General features: G+C 43.5%; 2 protein-coding genes across 9 annotated transcripts in view; one reads left to right on the forward strand and one right to left on the reverse strand.

Annotated features, from left to right (window-relative positions):
• NT5C3A (5'-nucleotidase, cytosolic IIIA) overlaps window positions 1-15,157 on the forward strand; it is a 54,133-nt gene extending 38,976 nt beyond the window's left edge. For 6 of the 7 annotated variants that reach the window (XM_066354409.1, XM_066354410.1, XM_066354412.1 and 3 more), the window contains 8 exons: window positions 3,447-3,545; window positions 4,665-4,734; window positions 6,050-6,096; window positions 6,801-6,886; window positions 10,054-10,143; window positions 12,267-12,429; window positions 13,124-13,324; window positions 14,522-15,157. In XM_066354409.1, coding sequence (XP_066210506.1) covers window positions 3,447-3,545; window positions 4,665-4,734; window positions 6,050-6,096; window positions 6,801-6,886; window positions 10,054-10,143; window positions 12,267-12,429; window positions 13,124-13,324; window positions 14,522-14,623 — 858 coding nt within the window. In that variant the 3' untranslated portion in view covers window positions 14,624-15,157. Of the gene's footprint in view, window positions 1-2,149; window positions 2,317-3,446; window positions 3,546-4,664; window positions 4,735-6,049; window positions 6,097-6,800; window positions 6,887-10,053; window positions 10,144-12,266; window positions 12,430-13,123; window positions 13,325-14,521 lie in introns of all 7 variants that reach the window. The other variant, XM_066354414.1, reaches the window with a different exon arrangement.
• A 5,664-nt stretch (window positions 15,158-20,821) lies between these two features.
• The window catches only part of FKBP9 (FKBP prolyl isomerase 9), a 34,641-nt gene continuing 31,834 nt past the window's right edge, over window positions 20,822-23,628 (reverse strand). For both annotated transcript variants that reach the window (XM_066354006.1, XM_066354007.1), the window contains exon 10: window positions 20,822-22,162. In XM_066354006.1, the coding sequence (XP_066210103.1) occupies window positions 21,986-22,162 (177 nt within the window). In that variant the 3' untranslated portion in view covers window positions 20,822-21,985. The remainder of the gene's footprint in view (window positions 22,163-23,628) is intronic.

Genomic DNA, 23,628 nt, shown 5'->3' on the forward strand with positions numbered 1-23,628 from the left:
CTCTCTCTCTCTCTTCCTCTCTCCCTCCCTCCCTCCCTCCCTCTCTCTCCCTCCCTCCCTCTCTCTCTCTCTGTCTCTCTCTCTCTCCTTCCCACATTCACTGAGATTTCAGACAAACCAAGCTGTTTGTCTTTCTCCCACATTAGACCCTGAACTTTGATTCCTTCCCCATCTTGACCTATCCAAATCCTGCTCCTCTTTGAAAGTCTAGCTCAGGTAGCTTTTCCTCCTCTGGCCCCAGCCTAAATGATCTCAGTTTCTTCTGTTCCGTTTGCATTTTATCCAGATGTCTTAGCAAAGTAGTTATTTGGGTACCTGTATTATATCATATAATCCATGTTATAGACTATATATCTTCAGTGTAAGAAGTCCATCTTACTAAAAGTTTTATCACTTCCGGCCCTGCTTAACATAGTGCCTTATGTTTAAGACTATATGGTGAATGAATGAAGGAATGATTTTGGCCTACGTGACCTTAGCGTGGAGACAGGACAGATATGTGAGAGGCAGGGGGAGACAGCTATCACTAAAATTTAGTAATGCATGATCTTCCCATAAATCAGAATCATCTGTGAATGTGAGTAAATGTACCAATCTGAATAGGTGTCTTTAAATCTATATTTTTTATATAGTTACATAAAAATTGTAGTGCCCACTCCCTCCTACCAGTGCAGTGATAAAACCTTTTGCTTGTACCAAATATTAACATTAGAGAAAAAAATACATCCCCTGAGAGCTTGGGGCAGAAATTATTAAGTAATTTAAACTAATTTTTATGTAGGCTATTTTCAGAAAAATATAAGTAAACATCACTAGGACAATTCTGTGACTATACCATGGAACTACTCAATTATATCTCATCATTTGTATCTTAATACATGTATCTGTAAAATAATACCAAATAATCTAATATTGCTATAGAGTTTTGAATAAACCTATGTATCTTTGAAATCAACTTCTGTAGAAATCACCGCTTTTCTAGACCAGTAGGAGTTTGTTTTATCTATACAAACACACTATTTTAAAGATCAGCCAGAATGGATGTGTTGGGTTTTTCTTAGTCATCTTTAGTGTTGATTCAGATGAGGGTCCAGTCAGCCAACATCCCCTGATTCTTGTCAGGAAAGCTTTGCTCCTCACCGGCATTTTGTACCCTGGCCTTAGAAAAGAGTTCACTTTCTTCTGTTCACGGTGAAGGACATTTTTAGCCTCCTACTTATTTTCCATAAAGTTGTATCCTATTCAAATTGAGAAGCCTTTGCGTAATTCACAGTAATTTGACCTTCAGATTTGAAGTACTGTATCGTGATTTTACGGGCCAATAAACAGGTGTATTTTTTTGTCCGAGAAGAACATGGGAGAAGGGATTTGAGGAAATAACAGAAAGTCGGATGAATGCACACTCTTACCGTGTGCTTCTTCATGTTCTGATACTATTTTTCGTTTTCTCACACCGGTGTCCTCCACCCTATTGTGCTTTCTGGAGAAAGCAGGTGTTTTTTCATCTGTTTCTATCAATGTCATCGCCCTCCAGTGATACCTGGGTACTCACTACTCCTGTATCTGAAAATGAATGGTTGGTTGTTGTGCAGAAGCAGGGACACGAATGCCACTGGCCACGAGTTCTCTTCCAGACCCCCATTATTTAGAATAAGCCGATCTAGATGTTGTTAGCCTAGCAGAAACCAGGCTCCGTAGTAGGCTCAGTGCTGTTATCTTATCCATTATCTGAAACACGAGGATGTGATTTGCACGAGGTCAGGTGTCTTCCTCAGAAAGGATGCCCTGAAATAAAATGTTTAATATTCTTGGTGACACGCCCTGGCCCGATAGCTCAGTTAGTTAGAGCATCGTCCTGACATGCAAAGGTGGTTGATTTGATTACTGGTCAGGGCTCATCTGGAACAGGTTGATGTCTCTGTCTCTCTCTCTCTCATCAGTAAATAAATTGAAAATCTATCCATATATAGATAGGAGAGACATGTAGATATCTGTATTGTTGCTTCCCACACTGAGTGAGTTACTGAAGCAGCCTATGCTTGTCACTGTGCATTTGTCACACAAGGCAGAGAGGTAACAGCAGAACTTGGTTGTTAAGGAGATGAACTTACTAGCTGGAAATGTTAATGTTAGCATTTCTCTTTCCTAGATACTTCTGCACCCACCTGTCCATCTTTGGAAAACATTTCAGCCTTCTTCCAAACTTTGTCCATTGTGTAGAGACGGCATAGGATCCGATAGACTTACCCGGTCAGATTCTCTTGTAGCAAAGATACAAGCTCTAGAGAATTTTTTATAACTGTGCCCATTACACAGGTGAAATATGCTAATATTGGTAAGAACATACCCAGAATATGAAATAAATAAAGATGGTCGGGTACAAACCAGTATAGAACCTTGATAATTTGGTTCTGTGATCGTCTTTTTTTTATGCTGTGGAGCCAACTACTAAGTGGTCCATAATTGCCTCCTCCCTATCTACTTGTGCATGTGACCTAAGGCCCCCGGGCTTGTGCTGAATTCACTCTGATCCACTTCATTCTGTCTGCAGTAGGGAAGGAGGAAACGTTACATTGTTTATGAAGGCTTTAGAAAAAGCCTGCATCAACCATGCTTATAGCAGCCTAATCCCAGTTGGTCTCATGCTTTTTAGTAGTTGTTCTGACTTGCAATAAATCTGTTGTAAAATTTATGCCTAAAACAATGAAGTCACTTGGGATATTATTACAATAAAGGAGAAGCATCTTGAAGCAACTTTTCCAAATTCAATATATTTGAATTATCGGTACAAAGGTAAATTTGAGGGGAATAATCATCTAATATTTGTTTCCATTCTAAGAAATTTTTGAAAATGTAAATATGAATAAAAATTAATACTTAAACAGAAAGGTTCTTACAAGAAAGCTCTTTATCAACAAGTTCAAACAGTCTTCATTCAATTCTCGCATTCCATTTCAGTTAATGAATTCTGTTAGAAATACTTTCTTATAATTATCTATGTAATATTAATTTCAGAAAGCCAAAGTACATTATGAAAAACAATATAAACTGTGCATATACATGCATGTTTGTAATCAGAGAAATGAAACTAATGACAAATAAAATGGTTCTTTATTTTTGGGTGATAGAATTCCAGGCAATTTTTTTCTGTAATTTCTGTAATAAGCATGCATGACTTCTATAATTGGAAAAATTACACGCTCTAATAATGTATTCATTACAAATGCAGTTTTGTCTTAATCTTCTAGATGGAAACTACTAATGAGCTTTTAAATTTTTTGTGTATAAATGGTAATCTGATACTTATTATTATTTAAAAGTTTTAAAATATTGAGGTTTTATATAAGGCCTCAATATTTTAAAACTTTTAAATAATAATAAGCTTCTGCTTGGTATCAAAGTAACCTGAGAAAAGAGGAATTAAAAATAGATAATTTCCTTTTTAGATGCCAGAATTCCAAAAAAGTACTGTTCGCATCAAGAACCCTACAAGAGTAGAAGAAATTATCTGTGGTCTGATCAAAGGAGGAGCTGTCAAACTTCAGGTGACTGAGTATCAAGAAGCCTTTATTTGATAAACGTTTATTTCTAATGTTCATGTAGATACATTTATCTCAGGGTTTGCTGTAATCTGAGCAATGAAAGTTTGGATAGAAGTTCTAACGCCTGCCCTTTTAGAATGTAAAAGCTGAAAGATAAATCTAGAATTGGCCAAAAATGCATAGAATAGCCTGTTGGAAACAAAAATAAAGAGCCTTGGAATGAATTTAGCTTTTCTTTAATATTAAGTACTAAGTTAAAGTACGGTGCTTAAGTATTAAACTATTTTAAGAGTATTAAATATGGAGAGTTTCAAGTTGCTCTTCTATCTTTTATTTTTAATTTTTTATTGGCTTTATGGGGGTGACATTGGTTAATAAAACTGTACAGGTGTCAGGGGAACAGTTCTGAACTACATCATCTGTATATTGCATTATGTGTTCACCACCCTACGTGCTCTTCCATCTTGTAATGAAATAAATCACAGTAATTCAAATTACCATGTCACTATTAAGGATAATTCGTTTTATAAAAAATAATTTTAAATGGATATTTAAAATTTAAACTACATCAAAAATCTGGATTTTCAGTAAAAATAAGTTCTTTCTTTCTTAAAACATTTTTGGGAAACAATTTGGGAAACTTATTAGTCCCCTAAGTTGGAAGAGCTGGCAGACTGTTACCATGGACATTCATTGACAGATGTAGTTTATTTACCCATATGGACAAGTTACATCTAGAATGTAAGTGTCAATAACTTAAGAGCCTCATATAGTTTAATTGCTTTCACTCCACCCACATTGATCAAGGGGGTTGAAATTGTGCGATGTTTTGTCTCTATGTATAACTATAACCGTATTACACCTGCACTTGCAAATTCCTCTACTGATTAATCAGATTTTTTGTGGTAACACCACTCGGGCGTGTAAGGTCTTGATTCCCTTGTCCTTACGGTGATTCTCCAGGCTTTGTAGTGAACTGCATTAGGAAACTCAGTGTAGAGGGAGTCACTTACGGGAGGGGCCGGGTCCCCAGCACAGTCCCTGCTTCTGGGAAGTCCGCTGGCAGTACCTGTGTTCCCTTGTGGCTCTGTTCTCATAATGCCTTTTCCCCTTTTCTTCCAGATAATAACAGACTTTGATATGACCCTGAGTAGATTTTCCTATGAAGGGAAAAGATGTCCAACATGTCATAGTAAGTGTGGCACTCATAACAAATTCATGAAAGGATTCATTATTTTAAGATCCTTTTCTAGCTCCCGTATTGTCTATAAGATTGGGATTATTTTTATTTTCTTTGGACATTGAAAGTGAGGGCACCTGCCTTATGTTACTAAGTTTTGAGGATTGATTTTCCCCTCTCATGTTATATTGATATAAATGGCTGTTTTCTGTACGGTTTCGGTTGTAAGAAGCATAACGACTTCTGAAATGTTTCTCTCCAAATGTGGTGTATTCAAGAAATTATCCAAGAAATATTGAAATGGACTTGAAATTGTGGAGTAACCTAAGAAACAGCATTTACCAATAAGGAACATTTTCTGGAAATGTGACTAAATTTTTGTCATTTATATGTAAATTAAGTTAAAGAATTAGTAAAAAAAAAAAAAAAAGATCAAGTTAAAATGTGTTGCTAAAATAAGACACATTTTTTTATTTCCCAAACTTAGCAGTAAGTTTTTAAAAATAATACTCTTCAACCTGGCAGAGAAGCTGTGGTGCCCGCCTTCTCATTGACTATTGATGCATGCATAATTGGAGACATCATCTTGATAAATTACATAAAAACCTCAAAGTCATACCCTTTGGCCCAGTTATTCCTCTGTGGAAAGTTTCTAATCAAGTAATCCTAAAAGTAGGTACTAAAACTGTGTTCACAGAAATAGTGGTAACTGAGTTCAACATAAAATTATTTATAATAAGCAAAAGCTTGGAAACAAGCTAAGAATTTGAACACTGTAGAAATAGTACCAATGCTGCCATGCCTATATAGCAGAGGATATATAGCCATCAGGTGATATTCACGGAGAGCTTTAAATCATATGAAGAAATACAGGCTGCCTTGTGAAGTGAAAAAAAACAGAATTCAAAAATAGAGATCTGGTTTCATCTCTTTTCTAACTGATAAGGCATAAAACTTTTAAGACTGAAAGGAAATACACCAAAATTTTATTCACATTATTTATTAACATTTTATTAAGAAAAAAAGGTATATTTCAACATGTATTCCTTGTTTCTGTTTAATTAAGAAGGAGAGTGTGAAAGGGACCGTTCAGTAGACAATTCAGTGTTTCAAGACTGAATTATCTGCCCAGTGGTATAAATAAGGAATCACGAAATCATGGATTTCTAAACCATTGTATTCTCTAGCAATGCCATGTGGGTTATAGCACTACACCAGCTGTTGTAATAACCATACTTCTTGACTTCATGTTTAAACGTAAGGGAAAAGTAATGTTGCTCATCCTGGTAGTATTTATCTTCACATCTGGTTTGCTTTCTCTCTTTAGATGTCATTGACAACTGTAAGCTGGTTTCAGATGAATGTCGGAAAAAGGTAAAAGCACTAACAGTAATCCAGTTACTGAAAGACTTCATTATCCTTTTTGCCTGAGAATTTCTTCAGATTCATTCATACGGACAAGAATGAATGCAAAGTGCCTGTAGCCATACCTGGTGCAGAGGAAACACTCAAGAAATGTTAGCTTTAGTCTGTGGATTTAGCACTCAACATATTTTAGAGAAAAAATTACAACAAAACGTACATGAGAAACTTTTAAATGATTACGAAAATATTCTGATGTCTTAAACTGGAAAATTAAAAGTACTTGGTTTCATGTAGGTTTTCCTCCTTTAAATTGATCGGGAAATTGCCTTCGTCCTCAGCTCTTTTTTTGAGTAGGTGTCTGTCGTGTCTATCTTAACAAAATAAGACTCCAAAGGTGAATCAAACTTTCACATGAAAATAAAAAAATTCTTGTAGTGGTAGTTTGTCGGTTTCACTGAATTGCTGACCTGAAAGTACTTAGAAAAAAAAAAAGGTAGCTTTTTGCCAAGTATATTTAGTCACATGTAAACCAAAATCAACAGAAATCTTTTCATTTGCTACATGTACTAGGGACTCATGACTCATGATCTCATCTCTACCGTTTGAAGCAGTGTATGGAAAACACTTGTTCACCTTGTTTTGCTTTCTATAAAACTAAGCAGCTTATTGAGGGCTCTTCAGTCTTCATGATGACAGTGTTTGTTTATTTCTAGTTGCTGCAACTAAAGGAAAAATATTATGCTATTGAAATTGATCCTGTTCTTACTGTTGAAGAGAAATACCCTTATATGGTAGAATGGTAAGTGTGTATTGGGAATTGGGACAGTTAAAATATAATACAATGATAATACAGTTACAACTAACGGTTTATTTTCCCCCTGCACCATGTATAAATAGATGGATAACTTGCCCAATGAGTTAGAGCAGTGACTAAACCTAACAAAACAGACACTAATTCTCTAATCACTCTCACAGTCCTCATAGTCTAGAATTACTTGTGTTCTGTTCTGTTTTTTTGTTTTTTTGGGTTTTTCTCACCAGATGTGCAGGCTTTATTAGAGGAGAAAGACCTGCCGGGCACTCCTCCAGGAGAAGAGCACCGGGTTACAGACTAGGGGCGAGTTATTTAGTGTTTGGGAGAGCCTGAGGGGATACTGAGGCAAAAGTCCTGGTGTGTCTGGAATGCTCCTCCTTGGGGGGCTTCGAGCATGTGGGTGTTGAATCAAAAGTCCTGGTGTGTCCCGAGCCCCTCCTTGGGGCGGCTTGTCAGCTTTTTGGAATTCTTCTGTCTCAGGGGCGATAGTCCAGTAAGGGTGAGGTCTGACAGAGAAGCGGAACATCCAGAGGGCAGTTTGGAATTCACGTATCTATCATTTCTCAGCTCTGTGGTGACATATAAAAGAAAGGCAGTTATTTTATAATATATGGTGAGTGAGGGTGATGAGGAGAAAAAAATTGGAAAATTATTGCTTCTTCTGGAGAGAACTCAAGAAGGGAACCTTGCCAAGCCAGGTCCCTCATTCAGTTAAGGAGGTCGTCAATATCCATGCTGTAAGGTCTGAACCAGGCAATGTCTCCGAAAACCTGAGTGAGGAAGCAAAAAAAAATTTTGCGAGGTAATAATTGTTAGTTGCTTGTTGCGAGTGCCAAGTGGACAGAGTGACATGGTGATGCATGGTCTCCTGGATGAGCCTCATGAGACGTGCTGGACTGGTTCCTCTCGAATAGGAGGACATGTGGAGATTTGTAGAAACAGGGAACCTCTTGGTGTAAGTTTTTGGAAGGACTGAATATTAAAAGGAAGGAGGTTTGGAGAACATTCAGGAGGGAACTTCTTGGGCTGAGGGGTGGCTTCTTCCTGCTGTCATCCCTACCTATTTGATATTTCCCTCGTGGAGTTCTCCTTGGGGTATTGGGGAATAGGAGTGTAGGAGCATTTGACTGTAGGTAATCCTAGAGATTTCTCTCATCCGGGCCTGTAGGAATTTGATTTTAAAAAAAAGAAGAGACAAGTATTTGGAGATTAGGAATGCAGACAAAAGGAGGGTTGTATAGCGGGGGTGAAAGTTCTTCCATGGTAAAGTTAGAGATATTTTTCCCTGGCAGTCCTGGAGAGAGCAGTTAGCTTGAGCTAAAAGAAATGTTTCATGTCCGTTTGTAAGGTCTTCTTCAGCCAGGAAGACCCAGCGATCTTGTCCCCTTACTATGTGAAGGGTAAAAAGACTGAGAAGCGTTAAGAGATGATTGTTATTCATTCTCAGGGAGATATTCATTCTCAGGGATACGGGAGAGCTTTAGGGTTAGGGGACCTGTAAGGGATTGAAAGATAAGATTTCGGAGGCTTGCTGATATAGGGTTTCAGATTTTTCTGTTTTGTGAGGGCAGGTTTCAGGGTTGGTGTGTAGGGTTAGGTAGATTTTTCCAATTTTCTGATTCCCGAAGGTCTGCATGCGGTTCTGTAAGAAACTTTCTGGTCCAGCAGGGGTTCAGGACAGGGTTAGACACTGCCGGCCAATCGACCTACAATTACACGTCCAAACAGAATCAGGGAGTAAGCCCGGGACGAGCTGCCGCTGCCCATTGCTTCCCTGGTTGTAAGTTTGGACAGCAAAGAGGGATCGTCCAGGCAGTTTGTACCCTGTCCCAGATTTTGGCACCAGATATAAGAATGAGATGGCACTCGATCACCAGATGTGCAGGCTTTATTCAAGGAGAAAGACCTGCCAGGGCACTCCTCCGGGAGAAGTGCCTGTTATTTTTTTTTAAGATGAAGATCAGTAGGAATGAATTTAAAATTCTGCACTTAAACCATAAACTCAAAACAAGACTTTTTATCCTTTGAAGTATATGGACAGGATGTGGCTCAGCCTAAAAGGACAAGCTATTAGGATTTAGATGGCCCCTGAACTGCGCTGGAGCCATCAGGTGACAGCTCATGAGAAATGGCCCTTCATTGCTGGTCGCGTTAATTGGAGTGCGCCGTTCAAAGCAGGCCGCACGGGAAGCCCTGCGTTGGATCCTAAGAGGATGTTGTCAGAGGAGTCCACTAAGATAATCCCAGGAACGGAGCCATTCTGTTTGAGGAAGATTTCAAGGAGTAGAGAATTTTGACTTGAGAAGCAACACTGGGTGATTTTAGATATCTTAAAGAGAGCAGAAATGCTGTTACTCATGTTCCTTATCCTATCACCTGAGTACCTTGGACACGTATCTGTGTTAATGGAGTGAAATATTGAAAAGAGGTTAGGCTTCCTCAGCCTGCGGAATTGCAACCAGACTTGGAAGGCTTTAGGATACGGGCTTCGGCATGATGTAAAGACTGTCTAGCAGTTCGAATTTTCTAGAGCAGTGGTATTAGCTTCCCTGGGAGAAGGGCTCACTAACAGGATGAGAGCCAACCAAAGAGGGGGTTTCACTGAGGATTAATATGGGGGTGGCATCTGGGTGTCAGGTGGAGAGGTTCTGAAGGCTGGTTCCACTGAGATGGTGTGATTATAGGTGCTTTTATGTAAGTATAAAAACTCCCCACAGCAGGGACCTTCTTTCTTGTTCACTGGTCAGCATGGTCAGTACTTAGGCGTCTCCTGAAATTTCAGACTACGGGCAGGAGAAAAGCAGGCCTTGCTCCCGTTGTTGCTGCGGTCAGAGCGGTGACCGGGCCTCCCGAGGCTGGAGCTCTTATCTGCAGCCGGAGCAAAGGTTCACACCTGGCGTCCTCCCACTGTCGTGTCAGCACGCTGACCGGAGGCCAGAGCACTGGGAAGTGCGGGACGAGCCTGTGCAGCACCTTTCAGACACGAGGGCTACGTACCCGTTAGGGACGAGCTTAAAGGCCTGAAATGTAAACCCATACTCTCACGACTTGAAAATACTGCATGTTCTCATACTGGAGGGGGCTTTGTAAGAAGGTAGTAGCTCTCTCGTTTGCTTTCATTGCTGTTCTTTTTCTGTGATCATCAACTTCAGGTACACGAAATCACATGGTCTGCTGGTGGAACAGGCTTTACCGAGAGCTAGAATTCATGAAATCGTGGCAGAGTCTGATGTGAAGCTCAAGTAAGTCTCTTGGGTGTTTGTTGTTGTTATGAATGGTCTGTAGACTTGGACTGTTGTTATGTATGTACTCAAGTGTGTTTTTATTAACAGAGTCTCTAAGAACATCCCATCTAAAAATACTTCAAGAATGTGCCCCCCATCACATAATAAAAGCGAGGAGACGGGGAATTTAGAACGACATGGTAGATAGGGAAAGCTTTAAGAGCTGGAAGTACTAATTTTCATCTCCTCTCTCCAAATTAAAAATTTCAAGACTTAACAAAGTTCTGAAACCAAAACCATTTTGAAATTCCTTTAGCAAAATATTTTTCAAAGACATGAAATGTGAAAAGAATGTCTTTCAAATTGAAAAGTATTTAGTACCCAGTTTTGTTTTGTTTTTATTGATTGGTTTTCTATAGAGATAGAGGAAGGAGAATGAGAGAGTGAAAAAGAAAAATCAATTTGTTGTTCCGCTTACTTATGCATCCATTGGTTGATTCTTATATGTGCCCTGACTGGGGATTGAACCCGCAACTTTAGTTTATCGGGATGATGCTCCAACCAGCTGAGCTACCAGCCAGGGTGGGCGGTACCCTGTTTTTAAATTAATATGAATCTACTTTCTGAATTCTCCAAGTCCCTTGAAAACTATCTCTAGGAAAGGTGAATATGCTTTATAGCAAATAATAAAAATATTTCTTATACAGGAATTATAAGATACTAACATTTTAAAGCTTATTTTTAATTCTGTTTACTGCCTCCCGAGCTCTTCAGCTAGCAAGGCAAATATGATGCTGTTTCTTCTCTTTCCTTTTCTTTTTTTGATGATGCTAAATTTTAAGGCAATCTTCTTCTAAGGAAGAAAACATTACCTTGTTAGGGTGTGAGGACACATAGTGTTTCATTCCTTCGTTAGGCAGCTTATCCCACCGCCCAGGAAGAGTAAAAGGAGAAGCGAGGAGTTTAAGATGAAAACCCTACCAATAGCTGCAGACCTCAGGCAGGAGAGATGCCAGAGCAGGCGAGCACAGGAACAAGCAGGGCTCTCCAGCTCTCCCTGAAGGGGGTTTCAAGGTACGGCTTAACTAATTGCCGTTAACGGTATAAATTCTGAACTGTAGGCTTATCCATATTCAATATGAGTGTAAAATTATCTAGTTTTAGCCCTGGCCTGGTAGCTCAGTTGGTTATGGCACGTCCCAGTACACTAAGGTTGTGGGTTTGATCCCTGGCCAGGGCACATACAAGAATCAACCAGTAGCCCCTGGGTGAGGGTGCAATGGATAGAGCACCACCCCAGAGCACCAGGGTCGCTGGCTTGACCCCCAGGGTCGCTTGTTCCAACCCTGGTCAGGGCACATGAAGAGCAATCAGTGGCACAACTAAATGGAACAACAACTTGATGCCTCTCTCTCTCTCTTTCAAAAGGAAATAAAATCATCCAATGAAAGCATAAATAAGTAGAACAACAAATCGATGTTTCTTTTATTTCTCTGTCCCTCCCCTCCTTTTTCTCTAAAATCAATCAATAAATTTTTTAAAAGATCAATTTTTACTATTAGAATTTCTTAAAAGGAGGGTAAAAAGTTAACTGTTGTTTGAAAATGTATTGCTAGTGTCAGACATCAGTAACGCCCCATTGGGCAATATTTAGAAATGAGAATTAAGTGAGCCATAGAATTAGGGAAAAATATGTAGTTGGTTGTTTTTTTTTAATTCAGAGAGGAGGGGAGGCAGTCAGACAGACTCCCGCATACACCCAACTGGGATCCACCTGACAAGCCCACTAGGGGGTGATGCTCTGCCCATCTCGGGCATTGCTCCATTGCTCAAACTAAGCTTTTCTTAGCACCTCAGGCAGAGTTCATGGAGCCATCCTCAGCGCCAGGGGCCAACTCGCTCTAAGGGAGCCTTGGCTGCAGGAGGAGGAGAGAGAAGTGAGAGGGGAAGAGTTGGAAAAGCAGATGGGCGCTTCTCTTATGTTCCCTGACCGGGAATCAAACCTGGGTGGGACTTCCACATGCGGGGCTGATGCTCTACCACTGAGCCAACCAGCCAGGACCAGATTCTTTTTCTATATATCTAGGTGAAAAGAGAATATATCTTCACTTTAACAGTCATATCGTCCCTCCGTCCTGCAGGGAAGGATATGAAAATTTCTTCTATAAGCTCCAACAACACGGTATCCCCGTGTTCATCTTTTCGGCCGGCATCGGGGACGTCCTGGAGGAGATTATCCGTCAAGCTGGCGTCTATTATCCAAATGTCAAAGTCGTGTCCAACTTCATGGATTTTGATGATAATGTAAGAATATCAAGTCATTCTTCATAATTACTTTTAAAACCTGAAAATATTTTAATCATGTAAATGCATTTGTTATTTATTAGTTCACGCATACTCGTTAAGTTAGGCCAAATTAGTCGGCCTGCGATGGAATTTGTCACCTTTCCTAGTGTTGTTTCCATATCCATGTTTTAAAAACAGCTCTCCAGCCTGACCGGTGGGGGCGCAGTGGGATAAAAGCATTGACCTGAAACGCTGAGGTTGCCAGGTCGAAACCCTGGGCTTGCCTGGTCAAGGCACATGTGGGAGTTGGTGCTTCCTGCTCCTCCCCCATTCTTACTCTCTCTCTCCCCTCTCTAAAATGAATAAATTTTAAAAATTAAAAAGACTCATCAAAGAAAAGATTATCAGTAGTAATAACGCTTTTGTTCCTCAAGCTATAGACTAATATTAAAATTAGGATAGAAAAAAGAAGCAAATTAAAACTGATGTGATTTGATCAAGTTCTTCTAATCAAGACAATATAAGATACATAAAATGGGACCTTTGAGTTAGGAACTAAATGAAAAGTAAAAATTGGACTTTCAACTCATGTTAATATTTAAAGTATCTCTAGAAAGTCATTTACTTCTCAGAGTCCTTACCTGTCATGAAGGTAATCAATTTTGTAAAAATCCTGTTATTTCAAAGGATTTGTATAATATGTTTTTAATAGGGGGTGCTCAAAGGATTTAAAGGAGATCTAATTCATGTATTCAACAAACATGACGGTGCCTTGAAGAACACAGAGTATTTCAATCAACTAAAAGACAACAGCAACATAATTCTGCTGGGAGACTCCCAGGGAGACTTAAGAATGGCAGACGGAGTAGCCAATGTTGAACACATCTTGAAAATTGGATATCTAAACGACAGAGTAAGTATACAAGTTTGTCATTTAATTCCCTTCTAAGAAAATACTAAGGTGCCTGAACAGGTGATGATGCAGTGGTTAGAGTGTCGGACTAGGATGCAGAGGACCCAGGTTCAAAACCCCGAGGTTGCTGGCCTGAGCGCGGGCTCATCCAGCTTGAGTGTGGGGTCGCTGGCTTGAACCCTAAGGTCGCTGGCTTGAGCAAGGGGTCACTCGCTCTGCTGCAGCCCTGTTCCCCCAACCCCCAGTCAAGGCACTTAATGAAAACGAAGGGGCTGCAATGAAGAATTGATGCTTCTCATCGCTCTCCCTGCCTGTCTGTCCCTATCTGTCCCTCTCTCTGTCTCTCTCTCTCTCTATGTCTCTATTACAAAAAAAGAAGAAGAAACTAGGATGAAACTGGATAGTAATTGTTACCCTAGCTTCCTTAGCAGCTATTTCATAAGTAAATCAGAAAACGCTAAGAAGGATATGATTTCACACACAGGTGGGATATAAAACCAAGACTCGCAGGCATAGATCAAAGCGAAGTGGTTGCCAGGGGAGGAGGGTAAGAGGGAAGGGAGCAGAGGCGGACAGACATACGGAAAATATTTGACTTTGGGTGATGGGCACACAACACAATCAACAGCTCAAAAGCTATAGAGATGTTTACCTGAAACCGGTGTACTCTTACGCATTCATGGCACCCCAGCAAACCTGATTTCTAAATTAAATAGAGAAAAGCAGTTATGCCGGAGCCATCGGGGCTGTCCTCTCCCCCTCCCTGTGGCAGTGAGCGAAGGCGCTGGCACGCACAGGAGCACGTTGTTGGTGTTGGGGAGAGAGGGAGGGCGGGCGTTATAAAGGACCTCTCTTCTCTGGTCTCTCCACATTGGATAGCAATAGCAGTCTCCGGTCACGAGAATAAAAAAAAAAACGGGGATACCACATCCCCCCATTCGTGAACCACTGGACTAGAGAGATTCATTCATCCTGGGAGAAAATCCCCCCATGTGGGAAATTTTCTATCCATGAGCCATAAAAAATTTTTGAATACTTAAAAGTATTACTTCATTCCAGATGTTTTATGAGAGTGAATTTAATTGGCCACATTTTGCCCAGCAGAGCTAACATAACATTGAGGTTCGTACTGGAATTATCTGCGTCTTCTCCCCGTATCCTAATCCCTCTGGGTTTTTTGTTGTTGTTGCGGATTAGGTGGACGAGCTTTTAGACAAGTACATGGACGCTTACGATATTGTTCTAGTAAAAGATGAATCCTTGGACGTAGCCAACTCGATCTTACAGAAGATTCTGTGAGCCGGCGATCTCTAGGAGGACGTCTCTCGAGCGGGGGCGTGGGACTGACTGCTCACGCGTTCATCGTGCTGGAAGACTTTTATTTATAACATATCCTTGCTCTCGAAGTGTTTTCAGACATCCCGAATCCATCAACTGGAAGCTCCTTTTCTCCACCTCTCTCAACACACTCCTCACCGTATCTTTTGGCATAAAAAAGGAAAAAAATCTTGAAGTCAAAATTTGAAAAATAACTGCCTACATTTCCAGAGCGAATTTTTGTGGCTGAACGTCGCCACGCGTTCGAGGAGCCTCTTCACGCCTGCGTGACTTGCAGCACTGCCCTGTTTGTCATCTGAGGACATCACGCCTATGGCATCACCCTCTCCTGAAATTGTGCTCGTTACTTCGTTTGGGGGGGGATTGAAATTTACCAGAACTAGCACTTGGCATTTGAAAAAACCTTGCTGTCCATCCATGTGTCACTAATGATTTTAAATGTTTCGTATTGATGCACTGTTAATAAACACGAAATGAAAAGCTTTTTTAATTCTATTGGCAAGACTGTCACTGACTCATTCAGTCAACACATATTTTCTAGGCACCTGCTGGGCTCATCTTGCATGTGTGATGTATGAATCCTGATGATGTTGTCATAGTGGCGCTCAGGAAACAACACGTAGCTGGGTCTCAGAGGGACCGGAACTGGGTGCTCCGAGGTCAGGAACCAACGTTACTCCCTGTAGTCTGGCTTCCCATTCCAAACGTCTGCCGCCCCTAAGTGCCTCGTGCAGGCTTAGATCTGCCATCGTGATAAATCTGACCCTGGTTCTAACGCTGGAGCGCCAGAGTCTGCAAGAAGCTATCAATTTTCTTCAAGCATCTGAACTGTGATACGCAGAAAGCATGATCCGACTGGTTCCGGACACCCAGTGTGAGCAGCAGTCTGTAGCCCAGTCGGATGTGGCAGGGAGGCAAGGGCCCGGTGGTGAAAACCTTTCTCCCAAGGCACGCCACCCTTACCCTCCAGCACGATGTCTCGCTTCCGTAATACACCGTGAAACTGTGTGCTGGCAGAGAGGGGACTGTTACTCCCAGCGTAGCTACGTCCAAAGTCAAACCCAACACCAGTTTTCCTGCGTCAAAGCAGATAACATAGTGTGGGAGTATCAGAATTACCTGGCAGACTTTCACGTAGAAAAATGTTGGGCATCTCTGATCTCATGATAGCTGGTTACCCCTGTAAAAAAATAAATAGCTATTTGGAGCTATTTCCAGGGGAGTTTGTCGTATGCTTCCACAAAAACATGTTGCGTCGCGTGAGAGTCAAGAATACTGCAGTTATGACCTGTATTCAACTCACGCCTCTGCCCTTTCCTAATAGGGCGAGGTCAGTCACCTCCCTGCAGAATGAAGGGCTAGCCACTTCCACAATAATACGATTATTGGGCCAAGGCCCCTGCCTCTTCCACTCCATGCCTGTGACCCTATCACCTCTCACAGCCCCTGAGGCTACTGATGTTAAAAATACAGTCATCCTTCGCCATATCACAGTTCGCTTTTTGTGGTCTCACTGTATCGCAGATTTTTAAATCGTATATATCTAATTTTGTATCATGGATTTTTCATTATATCACAGGATCTTGCGGTATATAGGTATTTTTATATATTCATTATTTTAATTATGTTTGCGGTAAAATAAGCAAAATAAGTGTGGGAAAGGTTTATAAGAGTGTGGAGAGGGTTTATAAAGCCTTAAAATATATATAAATAATAAATATAAGGTTGCTACTTCACGGGCTTTTACCTGTCGCAGGTGGTTCTGGGACCTAACCCCTGTGATAGATAAGGGACCACTGTACTTGTTTTCCGGTTCCGTTTTCAGAGGTGTGTGATGTAGCCATTAGGAAACAGGCTGTTGAGTCAGGCTGCCTGGATTTGAGTCCTCTTCCCACCACTCAGTAGGTGCAAGGCCAGTGTACTCATCTGTGCGGTGGGGTAATGATGTGTCCTCTAGATTGGTGAGGATGAGGAAAGCTCTGGGGCCGTGGAGCTGAAGAGCAGTTGACCATTTCCAGTAACTGGATTTAGAAATGACATCTATGTGGGCATTTACATTTTATATTTGCATTTAGAATAGCTTAGCACAAGCATTCAACATTGTTAACTATTACCCATCCACAAGCTGTTACACCCCCAGCATAGTCTGGGTGAGTTGATCAAGTGGAAATGTCTTTTGCAGCTCTGGTGAACATTGGTAGTGTATGGTAACTATCGTATCTCTAAAGAATAGCATTAGTTGCCTGACCAGGTGGTGGCACAGTCGATAGAGCATTGGCCTGGGGTGCTAAGGACCCAGGTTTGAAACCCCGAGGTTGCGCTGGCTTGAGCACTCACCAGCTTGAGCACGGGGTCGCCAGCTCGAGAGTATGAGAGTGGGATCATAGACATGGTTGCTGGCTTGAGCCCAAAGGTCATTAGCTTGAAGGCCAAGGTCACTGGCTTGAGCAAGGGGTCACGGTCTTGGCTGGAGTCCCTGTCCTCGGTCAAGGCACAAAGGAGAAGCAATCAATGAACAACCAAGGTGCCACCATGAAGAATTGATGCTTCTGATCTCTCTTCCTTACTGTCTGTCTGTCCCTGTCTGTTCTTCTCCCTCCCTCCCTACCTCTAAAACAAAACAAAACAAAAAAAACATTAGCTGGTAGTTTTTCTTTCAATTTCAAGTTTTACTTTTTGAGGTAAAGCAGTTTTTAGTGCTAAGATGAACAATTTTGACGAAACTGGAAAACAAACCCTGTGAGAGATACTAGCTCATTCCAGAGTGATTTCACAAGGTAGCTATACCTTCCATGCCGTAACAGACACCAGAGTTGAGCAGGTAGGTTAGATTACTGGAAGTTCTATCCAGAGTTCACGTTCAGAGTTTCTTCTCTTTGGTATACCCTATGGAGGAGAATCAGGAAGGAAAAGGTACATGTGATCTCGCATGACTAATCCTACAACTTCGCAAGGTCGCCCCAGGACTTAACAATCAAACTGCGTGTTGTGCCGAGTCTGGTTATTTCAGCCCAAGTTAAGAGAGAAGGTAAACGATGCCACAACGTGAGGGGCGCAGGCGTAGGAGTGAGTCATACGTGGGATCTGAGGCTACGATGTTGTGACGTAGAGGAAGCTGCTGACTTTTCTAACCCTCGGTCTTCACCTCTGTAAAGTGAGGTAAGGGGTTAACAGGTCCTCACTGTGTGCTGGGCCCCAGAGAGACAGTCCTTAACAAATCAGACCTGCCTCCTGCCTGCGTGGGTCTTCCACCCTGGAAGATGGGACGGAAAAACAGAAGTGCTAAGCGGTCAGCAATGAGGTGAGGGTTAAAGGACAGCCGGTGTGAACTGGAAGGCATGCCCTGACCTGAAGTGCCAACCATTAGGACAAAGGCCACACCGAATCAAACAGTATTTTAATAAGCTTTCACGTTTTCTATCTGCAACCAGCAATGAGTAACTGGGTAGCAGTATTCTTTCAGAAGAAGTCCCCAGAACCCTAAGTGAGCCAGAAAGGCTTCAAAGAAGGCAACGTTTTCCCTGGAAACCTAAGTAATCAGTGTGCTTACATATAACCTTGCGGTCAGGCCAACGTCCCAGCCAAAATGAAAAGAAAAAACAAAATTCTGTCTTAATACTTTTGAAAAGCAGCATAATTTCCTGAGTCATCAGAGATCAACACTCCCTGGGTTTTAACAAAATAGTGCAGACTGCTTACGCTCGAGAAGTAGCCTTGTGGTGTCCAAGCACATGTGTCCCTCAGATATCTTGTTCTCTCATCCCCCCACGAGGCATAAATGACTCGGTTCACCGTTTGGGCCCCAATTTACAATCTGTGTCCTCACGTAGAAACCGGACATGTGTTCTGTCAGGAGGCCCCAGCTGCCCTCAGCGGCGACGCAGAACTTGAATGTCAAACTGACTGAAGGAAAAGGCTGGCTGGCGGCCCTGCCCTCCCTTTGGCCCCGAAGGGGCGCTCGCAGCCCTCCCGCAGAGCTGCGGCCATCGGAACGCAGGCACAAGCCGGGGCTGCAGCAGCGGCGCCAAGCGAGGCCAGCCGAGCTGCCCACCCTCGCGGAGGGATTCAAGCCCACGCGCGGCACAGCCACAGATAATGCACGCCCTCCTTAGCAAGAAGACAGGCGTGCCCAGGCAGCACTCAACAATGAGCCAAGAGCCTTCGAAAGATAAATGAACCCACATGGTATCACTTATGTGTGGAATTTTAAAAATAAAAAAAGCTGCAGTCAAAAAAAAAAAAAAAAAAAAAAAAAACCCAGTAAAAGAGTCGCTTGGGCTGGGGAAGGAGGGAGAGGTTGGTAACGGATACAAACTTTCCGTTTTAGGCCTGAGCATCTAAAGTATAATGAGGTGACAACGCTTGATGACACTATTCTAGACAGTTGAAATTTGCTAAGAGAGAACTTGAGAATGTTCTCACCAAACAAGGGGAAAAGATGAACACGTGAGGTGACGGATGTGTTCATGAACTAGAAGGGGTGGGAGGCTCCTTTCACAATATACGTCCAATCGTCCATGCCTCGTGGGGAGTGGACTGTCTCAGAGATCAGAGAACATGACATCTGAGCACGCCCGGGGTCTGTGTGCTTGGACCAGAGGCCACTGTGGAGGAGTAAGCAGTCTGCACTAGTTTGTATATCCTTTCATATACCCTTTACATAATCTTAACAATTTTACTTGTTAATTATACCTCGATCAATCTGGGAAAAAAGAGGGAAAAACAAAGAAAGCCGACAGGTGGAAACCCGAGATTTCGGGTCTGAGTCTGAGGCCCGGGAAGGACCATGCCGTCAGGCAGGCAGAGTTTTAGAAACAAAAGCAAGCGCAAGGTTCCCCTCGTCTTGCGCAGTCCTCAGTCTCCCCAGAGAAACTTGCATTTCGTTCAGCCAAACGGTCTCCAGCGGTGAAGTAACTCAAGCAGGACCAGCTAAAACCCAGGGGTGGCGTTGATCCCCACGGAGAGGCAGAGGCGTACCTGATGAGGACGTGGGCGGTCCTACGCGTTTCGCGGGCGTTTCCACGTAGTGCCCTTACCAGCCTGTCTAGGGCATAGCAGGGATTCTGTTGAAGGAAAACTGAGTGACTCTGTACCGGCAAGGAGAGGGTTAAGGAACGTTAGTGACATTGGTGGCAGCAGCCTGGAAGGCCATGGGCATCTCCTTTGCCTCCCCAAAAGCACACGGACTCCGTATTGTTTACTTTTAGTAAACAATAATATTTGCTTTTGAAAACCATAGATACATTACATACTTCCCCCATACCTGTGCCAATGATTCTCCATCTCCTCCCAGCCTGCTCCCTCCTCAATTCGTTCTCCGCTTCTCTCCGCTCCCCAGGGGGCTGGCCAGTCTCGCCAGCCCCAGAGCTCCTTTTCTCCTGGTGCCGCCTGGGATCAGCCACCGGGCGCTCCCCGCAGACCAGACACTCCTTCCTGTCCCGTTCCGGGACTGGAGCAGGCCCCCCATGACTCCCACTAGATCAGGGGTCCCCAAACTTTTTACACAGGGGGCCAGTTCACTGTCCCTCAGACCGTTGGAGGGCCGGACTATAAAAAAAAAAAACTAGGAACAAATCCCTATGCACACTGCACATATCTTATTTTAAAGTAAAAAACCAAAACGGGAACAAATACAATATTTAAAATAAAGAACAAGTAAATTTAAATCAACAAACTGACCAGTATTTCAATGGGAAATATGCTCCTCTCACTGACCACCAATGAAAGAGGTGCCTCTTCCGGAAGTGTGGCAGGGGCCGGATAAATGGCCTCAGGGGGCCGCATGTGGCCCTCAGGCCGTAGTTTGGGGACCCCTGCACTAGATGGACCTGCCTGTGCTCCCCTCCACCCTTCAGGCCCAGGGAGGCACAGCCGCTTCCTGCTGTTGCTGGCCACCAGCCGTCCTGGGTCCCCTGACATTCTTCCTGGGTCCCCAAGTCCTATCCACACCTCTGCACACAGTCCTTTCATTAGCTTTCCTGCAGGAGTCCCCGGGAGGGTGTTTCCTGCCCGGACCCTGACCCTTCCCACACCCTATACTTCACTGTTCAGCACTCTCCCAACTCAACACAGCCCCCGCTGCACAGCGGATTCCGGCTGCATGGAACATTTCCCTGGGGATCCTCTCAGCTTCAAATAAAACACCACAGAGCCTGATGATAGAATTCAACATTTTATATACGAAAAGATCGGTTTTCCAACATTCAATTGAACGAGTGCACAGCATTCTCATGGACTACCTCAGAGCTACGTCAGTACAAAAAAAAAACAAACCAGTTTAAATTAGTAAAATGAAGCAGTTTCAGAAGGAAAATCATGGGTTACTTCAGGGTGAGTGCCACCACCAGTGGAGAAGAGAGGACATAAAGCAGCCAGGTGGTCACTGCGTAACGTGGAGGCAGGGACAGTGTCCTTGTTTTCCTCTGCAGAGCAAGGCCCCAGGCTTTCGGGCACCTCCCTCTCCGGGACACAGATGAGCAGCAGAAATATGTCACCTCATTGATGCTCACCTGCTGGGATGGCATAGCCACCCGAGCCACGGAGAGATGTTCTGGAGCTCGGCGTAGCCAGCAGCCCTGCACGTATCTATCTGATCAAAGGATCCAGTGCACTAGGGATCGGGTGATGGGAACAAAGAAGAGGGAAGCAGATCATCTCATGTGGCAAACGCAACTTCTCTACCTGTGGTCCTGGATGCCTTTTGTTTGGTCCGCTGACTTTCTTTTTAGCCTCCAAGTTACCCAATCGGAGGACCACAACGGCGTGAGGCATGATTTAACTAGAAAAGTGTGCGCGCGCGCATGTGTGTGTGTGTGTGTGTGTGTGTGAGAGAGAGAGAGAGAGAGAGAGAGAGAGAGAGAGAATGTGTAGGGGAAGGTGGAGGCTTTCTGGGAATCCTGCTGGGATATACCCCTTGTTTTTTCACAATGCTTGTAGAACACCAACAAGTTAAAAAAAATTTTCTTAACCCTCTTTACATAGGTACTTTTTCTTCTGTTCCCTCCAAGATGGTTATAACCTCTGTGTGACACTATTTTCCTCTAATAACAAAACTACTCAGAAGGCCCACGGAGCCACGGTTGGCCGTGAGACCTCTTCAATACCCTACACAGCCCATGCTAAGGCACCCCGCGCTGGTTTTGTTTAACATCACTGGCATTCGGCCTAAAATTTCTCACCACGTGCGTCGACCCACCCTTGATGTGTGACCCACTACCACTCGCTGACAATTTCACCTTCCGAGAGACCCTCACGCCCTCACGGCACGATCTGCCACCATGGGGGAGGGGGGGCTCGGTGTCGCACAAGCGGCTGGCGTCGGCGTTAGAGTTCATCGTGTTTGGCCTCCTGGTCTTTGAGTTTGAACTCCTCTGCCGTCACCTTGCCGTCTCCGTTCCGGTCCTGGTTGGTGAACATGTTCTTCATAATCAGCTCGGCGTCAAAGCCAGGAGCGAGCTTCCCTTTGCCCGAGGCCACCTGGGCATGAATGTACTCTGAGAACTGCAGAGGGGACAGGGCAGACCTTGAGATACAGCGGCCGAGAGCACCCAGCCCAGGCCCGAGGAGAAGGGGATTTCAGTCTGAGCTACCAAAACAGACAACCTCTCGTGAGCTGCGCGGCCTGGGATTTTCTCTCCCCATGAGATGAGTCCAGGAGCCCTCGGGTTCCAGGCAGGCACTAGCAGTGGCTCCGGAGCTATCCCCTCCTCCCTGTCTCTTTCTTCTCCAAAGGCTTAGGCCTGCCCTCCCTGCCCTCTGGGAACACCGCTGTCTAGCTGTCTACGTTCGTATGTTCGTTCATTCATTCAAGAAACACCCCCAAGGCCCTGGCCGGTTGGCTCAGCGGTGGAGCGTCGGCCTGGCGTGCAGAGGACCCGGGTTCGATTCCCAGCTAGAGCACACAGGAGAAGCGCCCATTTGCTTCTCCACCACCCCCCCTCCTTCCTCTCTGTCTCTCTCTTCCCCTCCCGCAGCCAAGGCTCCATTGGAGCAAAGATGGCCCGGGCGCTGGGAATGGCTCCTTGGCCTCTGCCCCAGGCGCTAGAGTGGCTCTGGTCGCAGCAGAGCGACGCCCCAGAGGGGCAGAGCATCGCCCCCTGGTGGGCGTGCCGGGTGGATCCCGGTCGGGCACATGCGGAGTCTGTCTGACTGTCTCTCCCTGTTTCCAGCTTCAGAAAAATATTAAAAAAAAAAAAAGAAACACCCCCAAAACTCAAAAACACTGGTACGTAAAGACACATGCAGCCCCATGTTCATTGCAGCATTGTTCATAGTGGCTAAGACATGGAAACAACCAAAAAGCCCTTCAATAGAAGATTGGATAAAGAAGATGTGGTACATATATACTATGGAATACTACTCAGCCATAAGAAATGATGACATCAGATCATTTACAACAACATGGATGGACCTTGATAACATTATACTGAGTGAAATAAGTAAATCAGAAAAAACTAAGAACTATATGACTCCATACATAGGTGGGACATACAAATAAGACTTAGGGACATGGACAAGAGTGTGGTGGTTACCCGGGATGTGGGGGCAGAGAGGGAGGTGGGAAGGGAGGGGCGGGGCACAAAGAAAACCAGATAGAAGGTGATGGAAGACAATTTGACTTTGGGTGATGGGTATGAAACATAATCAAATGTCAAAATAACCTGGAGATGTCTTCTCTGAACCTATGTACCCTGACTGATCAATGTCACCCTATTAAAATTAATAATAAAAAAAGTATCATTCACTGTGTAAGGAGCACCATCCTAGAGCAACATCAATAAACAAACAAAACATCTGCACATTCCAGTAGAAAAGACACACAGTTAAAAACGAACAGCAAAAATAAGTTATATATTCAGTTAGAAAACGAAGAGCTCTAAGGGATATTAAAAGTACAAGTGGGGCCCTGGCCAGTTGGCTCAGTGGTAGAGTGTCGGCCTGGCGTGCAGAAGTCCCGGGTTCGATTC

Source organism: Saccopteryx leptura, chromosome 12 (genome assembly GCF_036850995.1).
Source record: "Saccopteryx leptura isolate mSacLep1 chromosome 12, mSacLep1_pri_phased_curated, whole genome shotgun sequence".
NCBI classification, from domain to species: Eukaryota; Metazoa; Chordata; class Mammalia; order Chiroptera; family Emballonuridae; genus Saccopteryx; species Saccopteryx leptura.